This window comes from Bos indicus x Bos taurus, chromosome 10, assembly GCF_003369695.1.
Source record: "Bos indicus x Bos taurus breed Angus x Brahman F1 hybrid chromosome 10, Bos_hybrid_MaternalHap_v2.0, whole genome shotgun sequence".
Taxonomy (NCBI): domain Eukaryota; kingdom Metazoa; phylum Chordata; class Mammalia; order Artiodactyla; family Bovidae; genus Bos; species Bos indicus x Bos taurus.
In genome coordinates, this window is record NC_040085.1 from 94,281,945 (window position 1) to 94,300,724 (window position 18,780).

An 18,780-nucleotide genomic window follows, 5' to 3' on the forward strand; every position below is an offset into this window, starting at 1 on the left:
AGGACTAAAGGACTAAACAAAGCTAAGTTTATGAATAAACCACCCTTTAAACTAATCCTACCTATGCACTTGCCAATTACCTGAGCTAATACACTTCTGTTTTTAAATCCTATTTGCATCCTAACTGATACAGGAAACGGCTATGTTTAGGGGGAAGAGCAAAATCAAGACACTGCAGGAAATTTAAAGAAACTTTCAGAGACATAAGAGAATCAGGAACTATAAAGCTAAGAAACAAGAAATCAGATCATTTCATTCCTATAGAGTATATTTCAAAAGTGGTCTAAGAAAACCAAGGATGATTGAGATAAGGCCATTAGATTTGGTAATTAGATTGTCAAGATGACTTTTTAAAAAGCAATTTCAGTGCTGCAATGGTAAAAGAAGTCAGAGTGCAAAGGAAAGAATAACTCATACTTTTAAGAACTCCATAATGGACCAAACCCTTGGAAAGATATGTAACACGTGTTAAACTCCGTTGATTACAACTCTGTGAGGTAAGTATAACATTCTGTGCTGTGCTGAGTCGCTCAGTCTTGTCCGACTCTTTGTGATGCCATGGACTATAGTCCACCAAGCTCCTCTGTCCATGGTGATTCTCCAACAAGAATACTGCATTGGGTTGCCACGCCCTCCTCGTATAACATTCTACTTTACAGATAAAGAATACAGCCTGAGCAGTAACTTGCCACAACCACACAGTAATGGGTTTCAGTAGACTTTAAAATCAGATCTTTGAAGCTTAAAAGTAAATGTTCTTCCTACTATATCCCGTCATGGATCATAGCCTTGTTGCAGTAAAGGGGCTTGTGTAACTCAATGAAGCTATCAGCCATGTTGTGCAGGGCCACCCAAGACAGACAGGTCACAGTGAAGAGTTCTGACAAAACGCAGTCCACGGGAGGAGGAGACGGCACACCACTCCAGTATTCCTGCCGCAAGAACCCCACAAACAGTGTGAGGCAAAAAAACACATGACACCGGAAGATGAGCACCACCATCAAAAGGTGTCCAACATGCTCCTGGGCAAGAGTGGAGGGCAGTCGTTACTAGTTCCAGAAAGAATGCAGTGGCTGGACCAAAGCGGCTATGACGCTCAGTTGTGCGGATGTGGCTGATGGCTAAAGTCTGACGCTGTAAAGAGCAATATTGCATAAGAACCTGGAACCTTAGGTCCATGAATCAAGGCAAATTGGATGTGGTGAAGCAGATGGCAAGAATGAACATCTTACGAATCATTGAACTAATATGGATGGGAATGGGTGAATTTAATTCAGATGACCATTATATCTACTACTGTGGGCTAGAATCCCTTAGGAGAAAGGGAGTACCCCACTCCAGTACTCTTGCCTGGAAAATCCCATGAACGGAGGAGCCTCGCAGGCTGCAGTCCACTGGATCACTGAGGGTCGGACACGACTGAGCGACTTCACTTTCACTTACTGGAGAAGGAAAGGGCAATCCACTCCAGTGTTCTTGCCTGGAGAATCCCAGGGACGGGGGAGCCTGGTGGGCTGCCGTCTATGGGGTTGCACAGAGTTGGACATGACTGAAGTGACTTAGCAGCAGTCCTTATAGTCAACAAGAGTTCTAAGTGCAGTACTTGGGTGCAATCTCAAAAAAAAAAAAAAAGAAAAAAAAAAATCTCAGTTCGTTTCCAAGGCAAACTGTTCAATATTACAGTTATCTTAAGTCTATGCCCCAACCACTAATGCCAAAGAAGCTGAAGTTGAACAGTTCTATGAAGCAGAACTGCTGTAGTTCTCGAACTACACTTCTAGAACAAACACCAAAAAAAGATGTCCTTTCCATCACAGGGGATTGGAATACAAAGTAGGAAGTCAAGAGACACCCAGAATAACAGGCAAGTTTTGCCTTGGAGTGCAAAAGCAGGGCAAAGGCTAATGGAGTTTTGTCAAAAGAACATGCTGGTCATAGCAAACACCCTTTTCCAACAACCAAGAGACAACTATACACATGGATATCACCAGATGGTCAATACCAAAATCAGATTGATTATGTTCTTTGCAGCTGAAGATGGAAAAGCTCCACACAGTCAGCAAAAACAAGACCTGGAGCTGACCGTGGTTCAGATCATGAGCTCCTAATAGCAAAATTCAGGTCTAAAGTGAAGAATGTAGGGAAAACAACTAGGTCATTTAGATATGACCTAAATTAAATCCCTTATGATTATACAGTGGAGGTGACAAATGGATTTAAGAGATGAGATCTGGTAGAGAAAGTGTCTACCAGATTCATAACACTGAAAGAGGTTCATATATTTGTATATGAGTTTATTGAAAGCGGTTCATATGTTTGCATATGAATTTATATACAAAGTTCATCACCGTAAAGAGGTTCATAACACTGTATAGGAGGCAGTGACCACAGTACTCCGAAGAAAAAGAAATCCAAGAAGGTAAAGTGATTGTCTGAGGAGACTTTACAAAGAGCTGAGGAAAGGAGAGAAGGGAAAGGCAACGGAGAAAGCGAAAGATATACTCAACTGAATGCAGGGATCCAGAGAATAACAACGAGAGATAAGAAGTCCTTCTTAAACGAACAATGCAAAGAAATAGAGGAAACCAACACAATGGCAAAGACTAGCGATCTCTTCAAGAAAACTGGAGACATCAAGGGAACATTTCATGCAAGAATGGGCACCATAAAGGACAGAAATGGTAAAGCACCTAATAGAAGGAGAAGATATTAAGAAGAGGTGGCACAAATACACAGAACAGTACACCAGTTGGTGTGGTCACTCACCTAGAGCCAGACGTCCTGGAGTGTGAAATCAAGGGGCCTTAGGAAACATTACTACCAACAAAGCTAGTGGAGGTGATGGAATTCCAGTTGAGCTATTTAAAATTCTAAAAGATGATGCTGTTAAAGTGCTGCACTCAATATGTCAACAAATTTGGAAAATTCAGTAGTGGCTACAAGACTGGAAAAGGTCACAGCTTTCATTCCAATCCCAAAGAAAGGTAATGTCAAAGAAATGTTCAAACTACCATACAACTGTACTCATTTCACATGCTAACAAGCTTACGCTCAAAATCCTTAAAGGTAGGCTTCAAAAGAATGTGAACCTAGAACTTTCAGATGTACAAGCTAGGTTTTCAAAAGGCAGAGGAACCAGGGAGCAAACTGCCAACATTTGTTGGATCATAGAGAAAGCAACAGAATTTCAGAAAAACGTCTGCTTCTGCTTCACTGATTGTGCAAAAGCCTTTGAATGTGTGGATCATAACAAACTGTGGAAAATTCTTAAAGAAATAGCAGTACCAGACCATTTTACCTGCCTCCTGAGAAACCTATATGCAGGTCAAGAAGCAACAGTTAGAACCGGACATTGAACAACTGACTGGTTGCAAACTGGGAAAGAGTACAATAAAGCTGTATATTGTCACCCTACTTATTTAACTTATATACAGAGTACATCATGAGAAACGCTGGGCTGGAGGAAGCACAAGCTGGAATCAAGATTGATAGGAGAAATATCAACAAACTCAGATATGAAGATGATACCATAAGGGTATCATCTGCCTTCACTCTAAGGGCAGAAAGTGAAGAGGAACTAAAGAGCCTCTTGATAAGGGTTAAAGAAGAGCATGAAAAAGTTAGCTTGAAACTCAACATACAAGAAACTAAGATCATGGCATCTGGTCCCATCTCTTCATGGCAAATAGAAGGGAAAAAACTGGAGGCAGTGATAGATTTTATATTCTTGAGTTCCAAAATCACTGTGGATGGTGACTGCAGCCATGGAATTAAAAGATGCTTGCTCCTTGGAAGAAATTCTATGACAAACCTCAGCAGCATACTAAAAAGGAGAGACATCACTTTGCTGACAAAGGTGCATATAGTCAAAGCTATGGTCTTTCTAGTAGTCACAGACGGATAAGAGTTGGACTATAAACAAGACTGAGTGTCAAAGAGTTGAGAATTGTCGTGCTGGAGAAGGCTCTTAAGAGTCCCGGGACTGCAAGGAGATCAACCAATCCTAAAGCAAATCAACCCTGAATATTCATTGGAAGGATTGATGCTGAAGCTGAAGCTCCAATACTTTGGCCACCTGATGCGAAAAGCCAACTCACTGGAAAAGACCCTGATGCTAGGAAAGACCGAAGACAAAAGGAGAAGGAGGTGACAGAGGATGAGATGGCTAGGTAGTGTCACCGACTCAACGAACATAAATTTGAGCAAACCCCGGGAGATAATGGAGGACAGAGGAGTCTGCCATGCTGCAGTCCATGGGGTTGAAAACAGCTGGACCCCACTGAGCAACTGAACAACTATACCAGGCTCCTAGGATTAAAGAATAAAAATACAGTGGCACAGCAGGCTCAAAATTCAGACTGCCTTCTGTGAGTTGCACGGCACACAGCACTGTGTTTGGCAGCTCTGGCAAAGATATATTTAAGCGTGTATGTAGGCTAGAGAGAACGAGACTTAAAAAGGAGTGTTAATGGATAATTACTGAGAAAGAAAGATAGAGAGGGATATCATGGACACATCTGGAGAAGGTTGCTCTTGAAGAAAAGGAAGGAGAATTCCTTCTTTTCAGAAAAGGGTAAGTAAAGAAATGATATCAGGCTAGAAACGATTATACCTCAGATGTTTGAGATTTTTCTCAGGAAAGGAAAAGATAAAGTTACTTGCTATAAAAACTTTCATGAAGTAAGACAAAAAAAAAACAAAAAAACAAAAACACAACCGACATTAAAGATTTGGAAGATAACAGAACACTAATTGGTATGAAAACAAACCAAAATCCTCACACAACTGTCTCCTGTATGCTTCACGGATCAAAAAGTGATGAGGCCTGTTCAGAATTGGGCACTAAAAAGATAAACTGACATAAAGTTAAGTATTCTAAGGTATCAATGACAGGCTGGTAAAAACTGACGACCATGGGACCCTGGTGACAAGGGGAGGCAAATGCAAAGAGCAGTAGGCTAATGAATTGAATGAATTGAGACACAAAGATGGCAGGGCTCCTAAAGAAGAGAGGAAGAGAGAGAGAGAAAACAGGTTCCGTAAGTGTGGAAGAGTGGATTGCTTGTGGTCAGACAGGTCTTGACACAATGCCTCAGGCAATGAGCTACTGATTAGGGCTCAGCACTATCCTTTCAGCTAAAAGCACAGAATTGAGAGACAATCACCTCTAAAGACACGCAGTCCTTGGGTGCAGGAAACCAAGAGCCTTCCCCGGTGGCCCTAGTGGTAAAGAACACACCTGCCAGTGCAGGAGACTTGAGAGGTGCGGCCCAGCCCCTGGGTCGGGAATACCCTCTGGAGGAGGAAATGGCAACCCACTCCAATACTCTTGCCTGAAGAATTCCCATGGACAGAGGAGTCTGGCTGTCCACAGGGTCGCAAAGAGACGGACATGACTGAAGCAACTCAGCACAGCAACAAACAAGTGAGTGAGTTTGCCCGTACAGGAATCAAACATTTAAAATATCTCCTCTCCTTTTAAAATGAACAATTCTATCTCCAAATTTAAGAAATTCATCAAGAGGACAAAAGTCTACAATAAAGGTTAAGGCAGATGTGTGTCAGGAGGTAGAACGAGAAGTTAAATCTGTCAGGCCAATTGTAACCCACCTGTTAAAGATTTTTAGCACAGAATTCCAATAAGGCAACAACGGTTTGTGCTTTAGTAACTCTGGAGAGCACCTAGCATGGCTTCAAAAAAAGGATATCACTCAATTTAATTTTAAAAGGTCCACCTACTGCAATCTCAATGGACAAGCTATCATTCATATTCATAATCTCATGTTTTGCCATTCTGCTGCTCTTGACACATTATCCAATTATAGGAAAAAATGGGAAAAATCAGACATGGCAACTTCCTCCACTACTACATCCCTCCTTCACTTTGCGCTTTTTACACCATTAATTCTGACTACTCTTGCCCTAGTAATTAAAGAAGAAATGACACAACCTAAATTTTGCAGAAAATATCAAGTACAATAAGGATCGTCAAGTAGTACTAATAACAATTGAGAATCCAAGAAATTTGGTAAGTTTCAAGTTTAAAAAGCGTTTTCTCCATTTTAGTCCTTTCCAAATAAAACAAAGGGCTCGGACAACATAAGATTTTGAAGCTTCAGTGGACAATTTAGGCTAACAGTGAATAAAATAATCACTAAAATCACTGATCCTTTCTTGGGCTATTACATTTCTTACCTTCATAAAGCCTTCTTTTAAAACAGGACCACTTCTCAATTCTTTCCCTGGATCTAGTATACATATGTCCCCCCGCCCCCCCACCAAAGTTTAGAGACCTAAGACTTGCTGTAGTCAGAAAAGGATTAATTTAGATGAAGAATCACTTGCCGTCACTGGCACCATTCCTCAACTTTGCAGGAGTTCGATGGTCAAATTCCCAAAACCATCCCAGTCTCCTGGGGCCTGGATTCCCCCAACAAGATGAACAAAATCCACTGGCGTCTGGATAGCAAGCTTTTCTTTGTAAGTCTATAAGCCAGGGTAAGCTTTCCAGACAGTTAAAAGACTTCTCAAGGAAGCAAGAAGGTCGAAACCAGGAAGATGGGGAGGTGACAAACAGGCTGACGACCCACCCACCTAACGCAAAGGAGAGACCGCTTGCAAGGGTTGACGCTTCAGCAGGAGCCAGGAAAGGTTGCGGAGGGCGGCCGGCGCCGCGACCCCCAGCCCCTGGGTGGGAATGGAGGGCATGCAAAGCCAGGGGCCAGCCGGAGGCCTGGAGCGGGGCGCGGAGAGGGGGCGGGACGTGGAGACAAGGGAGCGGCAGAGTCCGGCTGAGCACCACCAGGGTCTGAGCCACGGCGTGGCAAAGCCGAGAAAGCTTTGCCCAAAGAGGAGACACCGAAGCCTGCATCTTCACCCACCTGCCAGACGCTCGCCCCGCGGACAGAAGCACGGACGCAGCCCGGGCGCTTCCTCTCCTGCCGGACACAGCCCCTGCCGCCGCCGGAGCTCCGGGACCGGACAGCACAGGGCGGTACCGAAGCAGGCAAAGCGGCGACCGCACTCGAGCAGAGGCGGGTGTACATAGGGGTCGCTCAGGCTCGGGAAGGCAGCTCTGTGCTTGACCTTCCTCACCGGTGGCCAACGGCGCTCCCTGGGAACAGCATCCCGCCTCGGCCCGCTGCGCCCGGGCCTTCGCCCGCGGCTCCCCCCGGCAGCGGCCGGGCTTCCGGCGGCCACACCCCGCCCCCGCGCTACTCGGCCGCCGCCATCTTGTCGGAGGCGGGAAGACCGCACTGCGCAGGCGCGCGCCGAGGCTGCCGGCTCTCCGAGCCGCGCCGCGAGGGAATCGTAACGCGCAGGCGCGCTGCCAAGGCCGGCTTCGGCACCGCCGTCTGCTCTCTTGCACTGGTGCTGCCAGACTTAGTGGGCCAGTCTCAAACTGTACTGCAGCCGAGTTAATAGACCCATCTGCGCACCCCACAGCCAGTCATTGTGTAAAAACCTATCTGTATGCCAGGTCCCGGGACAGGCGGTGGGGAAAGATTATTAAAACGCGGCTCCAGCGCTAAAGGTGTTCCTAAGCTAGTGAAAAAGGACGGGAATGAACGAGTGATTTCCACAGTTCTTGTTTTTACCTGCGCGCCACCTTCGCTCTCTTGCCCCTCCGATTTTAACTGAAAACACCTCTTCCAGGAAGTCCTCGCTCACACAACTGGGCCAGTTCTAACATCTTGCGTTACCTCTTTAAGCTTTATTTCATTCAACATAAATTCAACAAGTAATATTTGAGTTTCCTTTATATTCTAGATATGATTCTGGTTATAGCGATAAGGAAAATAAACTCATGGGACTTATATTTTAGGGGAGAGTATAAAACAAACAAAAAGAACTTTTAGAAATCAACAAAATAACGTTTGATAGTGATGAGGGATGGGAAGAGAAAAAAAACCACCAGAAGTTAATGTTGGGTGAGGGGTGGTACTTAGCGATCTCTCTCCAGAGATGACACTTGATCTGAGGCCTGACTGACCACAGGGGCCAGAAGTCATGAGAATCATCTGGGCAGAGTGTTCTCGACAGAAGAACAGCAAACGCAGCAAACCTCTCATTCTTGAGGTGGGAATGAGTTCAGGTCAGTTCAGTTCAGTCGCTCAGTCGTGTCCGACTCTTTGCGACCCCATGAATCGCAGCACGCCAGGCCTCCCTGTCCATCACACCACATAAAGGACAGAAAGGATAGGTGATATGGTTGCCTGGGGAGGATATGAGGTTGGGGCAGGGGGAACAGGGGCAATTTAGGTAGGGCATTGAGCCCATGTTAAGAGCTGGATTTTTACTTCATGGTGGCCCCTCTATCTTGTTGACACTGCCAGAACTACTCCTCAAACACTTCTAGCTCCTGACTGCCTCATTGCACATGCTGATTCCACTGTCTTGAAGACACTTGCTCTTGTTCTTTACACATCTAGCTTCTCATCTTTCAGGTTTCAGTTTAAATGTCCCCTCAGAAAGGCCATCCTTCCTAAACTAAATATCCCACCTGCCCTTGCATTAGTCTCCACATTGCACCTGACCATTTCTTTTAGGGCACTGAACATATTTCTCAATTATCTATTCATTGCTTCTTCACCATTCAGTTCACTAAACTGAATTCCACCAGGGAGGGAAGATGTTTAACTTACTCCATGCCTAGCACCATGCCTGGCATGAGTGATCACTCAATATGTGTGCTGTTTTTAGGAATGTCCAGTTTGTCAGCACTTAAGGCAATGGCACCCCACTCCAGTACTCTTGCCTGGAAAATCCCATGGATGGAGGAGCCTGGTGGGCTGCAGTCCATGGGGTCGCTGGGGGTCGGACATGGCTGAGCGACTTCACTTTCACTTTTCACTTTCATGCATTGGAGAAGGAAATGGCAACCCACTCCAGTGTTTTTGCCTGGAGAATGCCAGGGACAGGGGAGCCTGGTGGGCTGCCGTCTTTGGGGTCGCACAGAGTTGGACACGACTGAAGTGACTTAGCAGCAGCAGCAGCAAGTAGTCAGTGGTATACTACATTGTTTTACACTGGTTTTTAAACATAAATGCAAGTCATTTCCTGTTTATATACCCTTTGCTAGATTATAAATAAGAACTTTGGCAAAAGAGAGAGAGGAAGAGAATGAGATGAAGAGGAGGTGACGGGGTAGTGGGCAAAGATTGTATTTTGCATATATTTGCAGGACTGGGAGTGGAAGTCTTCAATTTAGTGAAGTACCTATTATATGTGTCCTGCATTCAGCTAGATACTTAATTCTCACTACAGCCTTGCTAGGTAGTTATCCTTAGTTTTATACATAGCAAACAAGAGAGATTAAGTCACTTGCCCAAGGTCCTACATTAAGAGACGGTGCCAACCATAAAGTTCATGCCCTTCCCTTCTAGAGAAACTGGATTTTGAGATGGGTTTATTTGGTGATTTGATTCTGTGTCATTCGCAGGCTTTTATTAGCCATTTCAGCCACTGCCATTTAAGAATCCCAATCATACTGCTGTTCTTGTATAGGATCTCAACAAAGGGCCTGATTTGAGATTGCTGTGATTTTTTTTTTTTTTTTCCTTTTGGACTAGGGCAGAGCTCATTTTACCATTTCCTTTTCATGTCTTTTTAAAATTTGTATTTTTTTAATTAATAATGTGTACACGTTTGATCAAAGGAAAAGAGATACAGAAAAATGGGTGCATTTCCTAAATGCTAGCTGCATCCCCTTGGTTAGGCTTGTTACTGTATGACTAACTCTTTCATCTAGGTCCCAAGTAGTACTTTAGACATCAAAGACAGTTCTCTGGCAAAGAGTGACATCCTCACCACAACAATCACTTATCCCATTTACTCATCAAAATTATACACCATCATTTCCCTCTAAACAGGATAGCTGGGGAAAGCTACAAGAAAGGATAGGGCCGCTATCCTGTATCCAGGGCCATTCAGTCTTTAGATGAAGGCATTCAGCTTTTTTAATATCATTAACTCATGATAGCGTACACTTGTCAATCAAACCCAGTTAGTCCATAAGCTAACCAAATAGTAGGTGGGAATACATACTTAAAAAGATTCTTCGATCTTCTACCCCACTGTAGTAGGACTCCTTCTTGGAATAAATTCTGGAATCAAGGCAATGTCTTTGGTTTCTCTGGTATGCTTTCCTCATGGTTACCATCTGTTATTGGTTGATCGTTCCCCCACTCCTCAAAAGATATGTTGAATTCCTAACCTCAAGTACTCAACAATATGAACTTATTTGCGAATAGGATAATTACACATGTAATTAAGTTCAAATGAGGTCATACTGGAGTAGGTGGACCCCTAATCCAATAACTAGTGTCCTTATAAGAAGACAGCCAAATGAAGAAAGAAACACACAGGGAGAAGGCTGTTTGATGGCAAAGGCAAAGATTGGAGTCGTGCACCTGCAAGCCAAGAACACCAAAGACTGCTGGCCAGCCACCAACACTGAGAAACAGGCAAGTGAGGATTTCTCTACAGATTTCAGGGGAAATGCAGTCCTGTCAAAACCTCGCTCTCAGATGTATAGCCTCCAGAACTGTGAGACAATAAACATCCATTGTTTTAAGCTACCCAGTTCGTGGCACTTTGTTATAGCAGCCTTAGAAACTAATACACCCCACTGTCTCTTCATATGTGTGTGTGTGTGCGTGTATGTGTGAGGACTTGAAGTAGAGGAAAGAGACTCTCAGGGCTTGAAGCAGAGGAAAGAGATGGGGATGGGCTGCCCACTATAGTAGTCTTTCCTGGAAGATCCCATGGGCAGAGGAGCCTGGTGGGCAACAGTTCACGGCATCACAGAGTCAGACATGACTTAGCATGCACACATGCATCCAAAATATCATTTCAACCTGTGGCGCTAAAATGCAGCTAGTGATGCCTTACTGGAGTGGGCTACCATGCCCTTCTCCAGGGGATCTTCCCAACCCAGGGAACGAACCCAGGTCTCTTGCACTACAGGAGGATTCTTTACCATCTGAGCCACCAAGGAAGCTCTCAGTTCAGTTCAGTTGCTCAGTCATTCTGACTCTTTGTGACCCCATGGTCTGCAGCACACCAGGCCTCCCTGTCCATCACCAACTCCTGAAGATTACTCAAACTCATGTCCACTGAGTCGGTGATGCCATCCAACCATCTCATCCTCTGTTGTCCCCTTCTCCTTCTGCCTTCAATCTTTGCCAGCATCAGGGTCTTTTCAAATGAGTCAGCTCTTCGCATGAGGTGGCCAAAATACTGAAGTTTCAGCATCAGCATCAGTCCTTCCAATGAATATTCAGGTCTGATTTCCTTTAGGGTGGACTGGTTGGATCTCCTTGCAGTCCAAGGGACTCTCAAGAGTCTTCTCCAAAACCACAGTTCAAAAGCATAAATTCTTTGGCGCTCAGCTTTCTTTATAGTCCAACTCTCACATCCATACATGACTACTGGAAAAACCACAGCCTTAACTAGATGGACCTTTGCTGGCAAAGTAATGTCTCTCCTTTTTAATATGCTATCTAGGTTGGTCATAACTTTTCTTCCAAGGAGCAAGCATCTTTTAATTTCATGGCTGCAGTCACCATCTGCAGTGATTTCGGAGCCCCCAAAAATAAGGTCTGTAACTGTTTCTACTGTTTCCCCATCTATTTCCCATGAACTGATGGGACCAGATGCCATGTTCTTCATTTTCTGACTGTTGAGCTTTAAGTGAACTTTTTCACTCTCCTCTTTCACTTTCATCAAGAGGCTCTTTAGTTCTTCTTCACTGACTTCCTCAGTCAGTCACTCCCATCAGGAAACTTCCATAAGCCTCTTATCCTTCTCCATCATAGGGCAAGCAGAATGAAAACCACAGTCACAGGAAAGTAACCAATCTAATCACATGGACCACAGCCTTGTCTAACTCAATGAAATTATGAGCCGTGCCATGTAGGGCTACCCAAGACGGACAGGTCGTGGTGGAGAGTTCTGACAAAACATGGTCCACGGGAGAAGAGAATGGCAAACCACTTCAGTATTCTTGCCTTGAGAACCCCAGGAACAGTATGAAAAGGCAAAAAGTTAGGTTCATCTTTCAGTGAACTCCCCAGGTCAGTAGGTGCCCAATATGCTATTGGAGATCAGTGGAGAAATAACTCCAGAAAGAAGAGATGGAGTCAAAGCAAAACCAACACCCAGTCGTAGATGTGACTGGTGATGGAAGCAAGGTCTGATGCTGTAAAGAACAATATTGCATAGGAACCTGGAATGTTAGGTCCATGAATCAAGGCAAATTGGAAGTGGTCAAACAGGAGATGGCAAGAGTGAACATCAACATTTTAGGAATTAGAGAACTAAAATGAAGTGGAATGGGTGAATTTAACTCAGATGACCATGATATCTACTACTGTGGGCAAGAATCCCTTAGAAGAAAAGTCATAGTCAACAGAAGAGTCCAAAATGCAGTACTTGGGCGCAGTCTCAAAAACGACAGAATGATCTCTGTTCGTTTCCAAGGCAAACCATTCAATACCACATAATCCACGCCTATGCCCTGACCAGTAATGCTGAAGAAGCTGAAGTTGAAAGGTTCTATGAAGGCCTACAAGACCTTCTAGAACTAACACCCTCAAAAGCTGTCTTTTTCATTATAGGAGACTGGGATGCAAAAGTAGGAAGTCAAGAAACACCTGGACAAGCAAATTTGGCCTTGGAGTACATAATGACACAGGACAAAGGCTAATAGAATTTTTCCAAGAGAACGCACTGGTCATAGCAAACACCCTCTTCCAACAACACAAGAGAAGACTCTACACATGGACATCACCAAATGGGCAACACCAAGATCAGATTGATTATATTCTTTGCAGCCAAAGATGGAGAATCTCTACAGAGTCAGCAAAAACAAGACCGGGAGCTGACTGTGGCTCAGATCATGAACTCCTTATTGCCAATTCAGATTTAAACTGAAGATATAGGGAAAACCACTAGACCATTCAGTTCAATTCAGTTCAGTCGCTCATTCGTATACGACTCTTTGCAACCCCATGGACTGCAGCACACCAAGGCTCCCTGTCCATCACCAAACCCAGATATTACTCAGACTCATGTCCATTGAGTCAGTGATGCCATCCAACCACCTCATTCTCTGTCATCCCCTTCTCATCTCGCCTTTAATCTTTCCCAGCATCAGGGTCTTTTCAAATGAGGCAGTTCTTCGCATCAGGTGATCAAAGTGTTGGAGTTTCAGCTTCAGCATCAGTCCTTCCAATGAATATTCAGGACTGATTTCCTTTAGGATGGTTGGTTGGATCTCCTTGCAGTCCAGGGGACTCTCAAGAGTCTTCTCCAACACCACAGTTCAAAAGCATCAATTTCTTGGCGCTCAGGGTTCTTTGTACTCCAACTCTCACATCCATACATAACTACTGGTAAAACCATAGCCTTGACTAGATGGACCTTTGATGGCAAAGTAATGTCTTTGCATTTTAATATGCTATCTAGATTAGTTATAACTTTTCTTCTAAGGAGTAAGCATCTTTTAATTTCATGGCTACAGTCACCATCTGCAGTGATTTTGGAGCTCCCAAAAATAAAGTCTGTCACTGTTTCCACTGTTTCTCCATCTATTTGCCATGAAATAACGGGAATGGATGCCATGATCTTTGTTTTCTGAATGTTGAGCTTTAAGCCAACTTTTTCACTCTAATATTTCAATTTCATCAAGAGGATCTTTAGTTCCTCTTCACTTTTTGCCATAAGGGTGGTGTCATCTGTGTATCTGAGGTTATTGATATTTCTCCCGGCAATCTTGATTTCAGCTTGTGCTTCATCCAGCCCAGCGTTTCTCATGATGTACTCTGCATATAAGTTAAATAAGCAGAGTGACAATATACAGCCTTGACTTAATCGTTTCCCTATTTGGAACCAGTCTGTTGTTCCATGTCCAGTTCTAACTGTTGCTTCCTGACCTGCAAATAGATTTCTCAAGAGGCAGGTCAGGTGGTCTGGTAATCCCATCTCTTGAAGAATTTTCCACAGTTTGTTGTGGTCCACACAGACAAAGGCTTTGGGATAGTCAATAAAGCAGAAATAGATGTTTCTCTGGAACTCTCTTGCTTTTTCGATGATCCAGCAGATGTTGGCAATTTGATCTCTGGTTCCTCTGCCTTTTCTAAATCCAGCTTGAACATCTGGAAGTTCATGGTTCATGTACTGCTGAAGCTTGGATTGGAGACTTTTGAGCATTACTTTGCTAGCATGTGAGATGAGTGCAATTGTGAGGTAGTTTGAGCATTTTTGGCATTGCCTTTCTTAGGGATTGGAATGAAAACTGACCTTTTCCAGTCCTGTGGCCACTGCTGAGTTTTCCAAATTTGCTAGTATATTGGGTGAAGCACTTTCACAGCATCATCTTTTAGGATTTGAAATAGCTCAACTGGAATTCCATTATCTCCACTAGCTTTGTTTGTAGTGATGCTTTCTAAGGCCCACTTGACTTCACATTCCAGGATGTCTGGCTCTAGGTGAGTGATCACACCATGGTGATTATCTGCGTCATGAAGATCTTTTTTGTACAGTCCTTCTGTGTATTTTTGCCACCTCTTCTTAATATCTTCTGCCTCTGTTAGGTCCATACCATTTCTGTCCTTTACAGTGCCCGTTTTTGCATGAAATGTTCCCTTGGTATCTGTAATTTTCTTGAAGAGATCTCTAGTCTTTCCCATTCTATTGTTTTCTTCTATTTCTTTGCACTGACCATTGAGGAAGACTGTCTTATCTCTCCTTGCTATTCCTAAAGAATTCCTAAAGAAGTTCTAAAAACTCTGCATTCAAATGGGTATATCTTTCCTCTTCTCCTTTGCCTTTCACTTCTCTTCTATTCACAGCTATTTGTAAGGCCTCCTCAGACAACCATTTTTCATTTTTGCATTTCTTTTTCTTGGGGATGGTCTTGCTCCCTGCCTCCTGTACAATGTTATGAACCTCCGTCCATAGTTCTTCAGGCACTCTGTCTATCAGATCTAGTACCTTAAATCTATTTCTCAGTTCCACTGTATAATCGTTAGGGATTTTATTTAGGTCATACCTGAATAGTCTAGTGGTTTTCCCTACTTTTTTCAACTTAAGACTAAATTTGGCAATGCGGAGTTCGTGATCTGAGCCACAGTCAGCTCCTCATCTTGTTTTTGCTGACTCTATAGAGATTCTCCATCTTTGGCTGCAAAGAATATAATCAATCTGATTTCGGTGTCACCCATCTGGTGATGTCCATGTGTAGAGTCTTTTCTTGTGTTGTTGGAAGAGGGTGTTTGCTATGACCAGTATGTTCTCTTGGCAAAACTCTATTAGCCTTTGCCTGCTTCATTCCATACTCCAAGTCCAAATTTGCCTGTTCCTCTGGGTGTTTCTTGCCTTCCTATGTTTGCATTCCAGTCCCCTATAATGAAATGGACAGTTTTTTGGGGTGTTATTTCTAGAAGGTCTTGTAGGCCTTCATAGAACCTTTCAACTTCAGCTTCTTCAGCATTACTGGTTGGGGCATAGATTTGCATTACCGTGATATTGAACAGTTTGCCGTGAAATGAACAGAGATCATGCCTTCGTTTTTGAGACTGTGCCCAAGTACTGCATTTTGGACTCTTTTGTTGACTATGACATTTCTTCTAAGGGATTCTTGCCCACAGTAGTAGATATCATGGTCATCTGAGTTAAATTCATCCAACCACTCCATTTTAGTTCTCTGATTCCTAAAATGTTCACTCTTGCCATCTCCTGTTTGACCAATTCCAATTTGCCTTGATTCATGGACCTAACATTCCAGGTTCCTCTGCAATATTGCTGTTTACAGCATCAGACCTTGCTTCCATCACCAGTCACATCCACAACTGGGTGTTGTTTTTGCTTTGGCTCTGTCTCTTCATTCTTTCTGGAGTTATTTCTCCACTGATCTCTGGTAGTATATTAGGCATCTACAGACCTGGGGAGTTCATCTTTCAGTGTCCTATCTTTTTGCATTTTCATACTGTTCATGGGGTTCTCAAGCCAGGAATGCTAAAGTGGTTTGCCATTCCCTTTTCTAGTGGGCAACATTTTGTCAGAACTCTCCACCATGACCCGTATCTTGAGTGGCCCTCATGGCTCATAGTTTCACTGAGTTAGACAAGGCTGTGGTCCATGTGATTAGATTGGTTAGTTTCCTGTGATTGTGGCTTTCAGTCTGTCTGCTCTCTGATGGAGAAGCATAAAAGGCTTATGAAAGCTTCCTGATGGGACAGACTGACCGAGGAGGATATTGGGTCTTGTTCTGCTGGGCAGGACCATGCTCAGTAAATCTTTAATCCAATTTTCTGTTGATGGGTGGAGCTGTGTTCCCTCCCTGCTATTTATCTGGGGCCAAACTATGGTGGATGTAATGAAGATAATGGTGACCTTTCTCAAAAGGTCCCATGCATGTACTGCTACAGTCCGTGCCCCCAGCCCTGCAGCAGGCCATCACCAACCCACGCCTTCGCCAGAGACTCCTGGACACCACAGGCAAGTCTCCTGTGGGGTCGCTGTTCCTTCCTCCCTGGTCCTAGTGCACAAGGCTCTGTTGTGCCCTCCAAGAGTCTATTTCCCAGTCCTGTGTAAGTTCTGGCAGCTCTGTGGTAGGGTTAATGGTGACCTCCTCCAAGAGGGCTTATGCCATCCCCACACCCAGAGCCCCTGTCCCTGCGGCAGACCACTGCCGACCCGTATATCCACAGGAGATGCTCAAACACAATTCTGTCCCAGTCTCTGTGGGGTCCCTGGGTCCCTGGGTCTCACAAGGTTTGTTTGAGCCCTCTGAGCGTCTCTGGTGGAAATCAGGTTTGATTCTAAATGTGAATTCGCCCCTCCTATCGTCTTGCTGGGGCGTCTCCTTTGCCCTTGGACGTGGGGTATCTCCTCACAGCCGCTCCAGCGTCTACCATCTTGCTGGGGTACCATCAGACTGTGATCGTGGGGTGTCTCCATACCACCATCCAGCGAAGCGCAGCTGCCGTGCTTGACCTTGGACGTGGGGTATCTATTCACAGCTGCTCCAGCGAAGTGCAGCCAGCGCTTCTGACCTTGGACATGCGGTATCTCCTCTCAGCAGCTTGCTGTTCCAGCTCTGTGCAGCCACTGCTTGCAGCTCCTGTGACCTAAATAAAATCCCTTATGACTATACAGTAGAAGTGAGAAATAGATTTAAGGTACTAGATCTGATAGACAGAGTGCCTGATGAAGTATGGATGGAGGTTCATAACATTGTACAGGAGGCAGGGAGCAAGACCATCCCCAAGAAAAAGAAATGCAAAAATGAAAAATGGTTGTCTGAGGAGGCCTTACAAATAGCTGTGAATAGAAGAGAAGTGAAAGGCAAAGGAGAAGAGGAAAGATATACCCATTTGAATGCAGAGATTTTAGAACTTCTTTAGGAATCTTTAGGAATAGCAAGGAGAGATAAGACAGTCTTCCTCAATGATCAGTGCAAAGAAATAGAGGAAAACAATAGAATGGGAAAGACTAGAGATGTCTTCAAGAAAATTACAGATACCAAGGGAACATTTCATGCAAAGATGGGCACAATAAAGGACGGAAATGGTATGGACCTAACAAAGGCAGAAGATATTAAGAAGAGGTGGCAAAAATACACAGAAGGACTGTACAAAAAAGATCTTCATGACGCAGATAATCACGATGGTGTGATCACTCACCTAGAGCCAGACATCCTGGAATGCAAAGTCAAGTGGGCCTTAGGAAGCATCATGAACAAAGCTAGTGGAGGTAATGGAATTCCAGTTGAGCTATTTCAAATCCTAAAAGATGATGCTGTGAAAGTGCTGCACTCAACATGCCAGCAAATTTGGAAAATTCAGCATTGGCTGCAGGACTGGAAAAGGTCAGTTTTCATTCCAATCCCTAAGAAAGGCTAATGCCGAAGAATGCTCAAACTACCACACAATTGCACTCATCTCACATGCTAGCAAAGTAATGCTCAAAATTCTCCAATCCAAGCTTCAGCAGTACATGAACCATGCATGAACTTCCAGATGTTCAAGCTGGATTTAGAAAAGGCAGAGGAACCAGAGATCAAATTGCCAACATCTGCTGGATCATTGAAAAAGCAAGAGAGTTCCAGAGAAACATCTATTTCTGCTTTATTGACTATCCCAAAGCCTTTGTCTGTGTGGACCACAATAAACTGTGGAAAATTCTTCAAGAGATGGGAATACCAGACCACCTGACCTGCCTTTTGAGAAATCTGTATGCAGGTCAGGAAGCAACAGTTAGAACTGGATATGGAACAACAGACTGGTTCCAAATAGGGAAACGAGTACGTCGAGGCTGTATATTGTCACCCTGCTTATTTAACTTATATGCAGAGTACATCATGAGAAACACTGGGCTGGATGAAGCACAAGCTGAAATCAAGATGGCCGGGAGAAATATCAATAACTTCAGATATGCAGATGACACCACCCCTATGGCAGAAAGAGAAGAAGAACAAAAGAGCCTCTTGATGAAAGTGAAAGGGAAGTCGTACATCTGAATAAATTTGAGTATTAAATATCTAGGTAAATAGCAAAGAGATTGAACTATTTCTCCAAAGCTGAGAGGAACATTCTAGAGTGAAAACCAGAATATGTATTTCAGATATTTCAATTCTGTTTCAGCTTGGACAAGTTAAAATAGGTACTTGTTTTCTAAAATAGGTACTTATTTCCTCCTCGAACCCATTACTGGTCATTCCTTGTTGACGGTGTTCTATCCTTTAAACCCGAGTTCTCCCGTGGGCAGTGTGAC

General features: G+C 43.9%; 1 protein-coding gene across 8 annotated transcripts in view; it reads right to left on the reverse strand.

The window, feature by feature from the left end:
* APC (APC, WNT signaling pathway regulator) overlaps positions 1 to 7,193 on the reverse strand; it is a 134,834-nt gene extending 127,641 nt beyond the window's left edge. For 4 of the 8 annotated variants that reach the window (XR_003512865.1, XM_027552602.1, XM_027552595.1 and 1 more), the window contains exon 1: positions 6,882 to 7,193. Coding sequence is in view for 4 of the 8 variants with exons in the window: in XM_027552602.1 (XP_027408403.1) it covers positions 6,882 to 7,046 (165 nt within the window). In the remaining 4 variants the exon portion in view is untranslated. The remainder of the gene's footprint in view (positions 1 to 6,881) is intronic. The other 4 variants (XM_027552604.1, XM_027552598.1, XM_027552605.1 and 1 more) reach the window with 3 other exon arrangements.
* Positions 7,194 to 18,780: the final 11,587 nt, after the last annotated feature.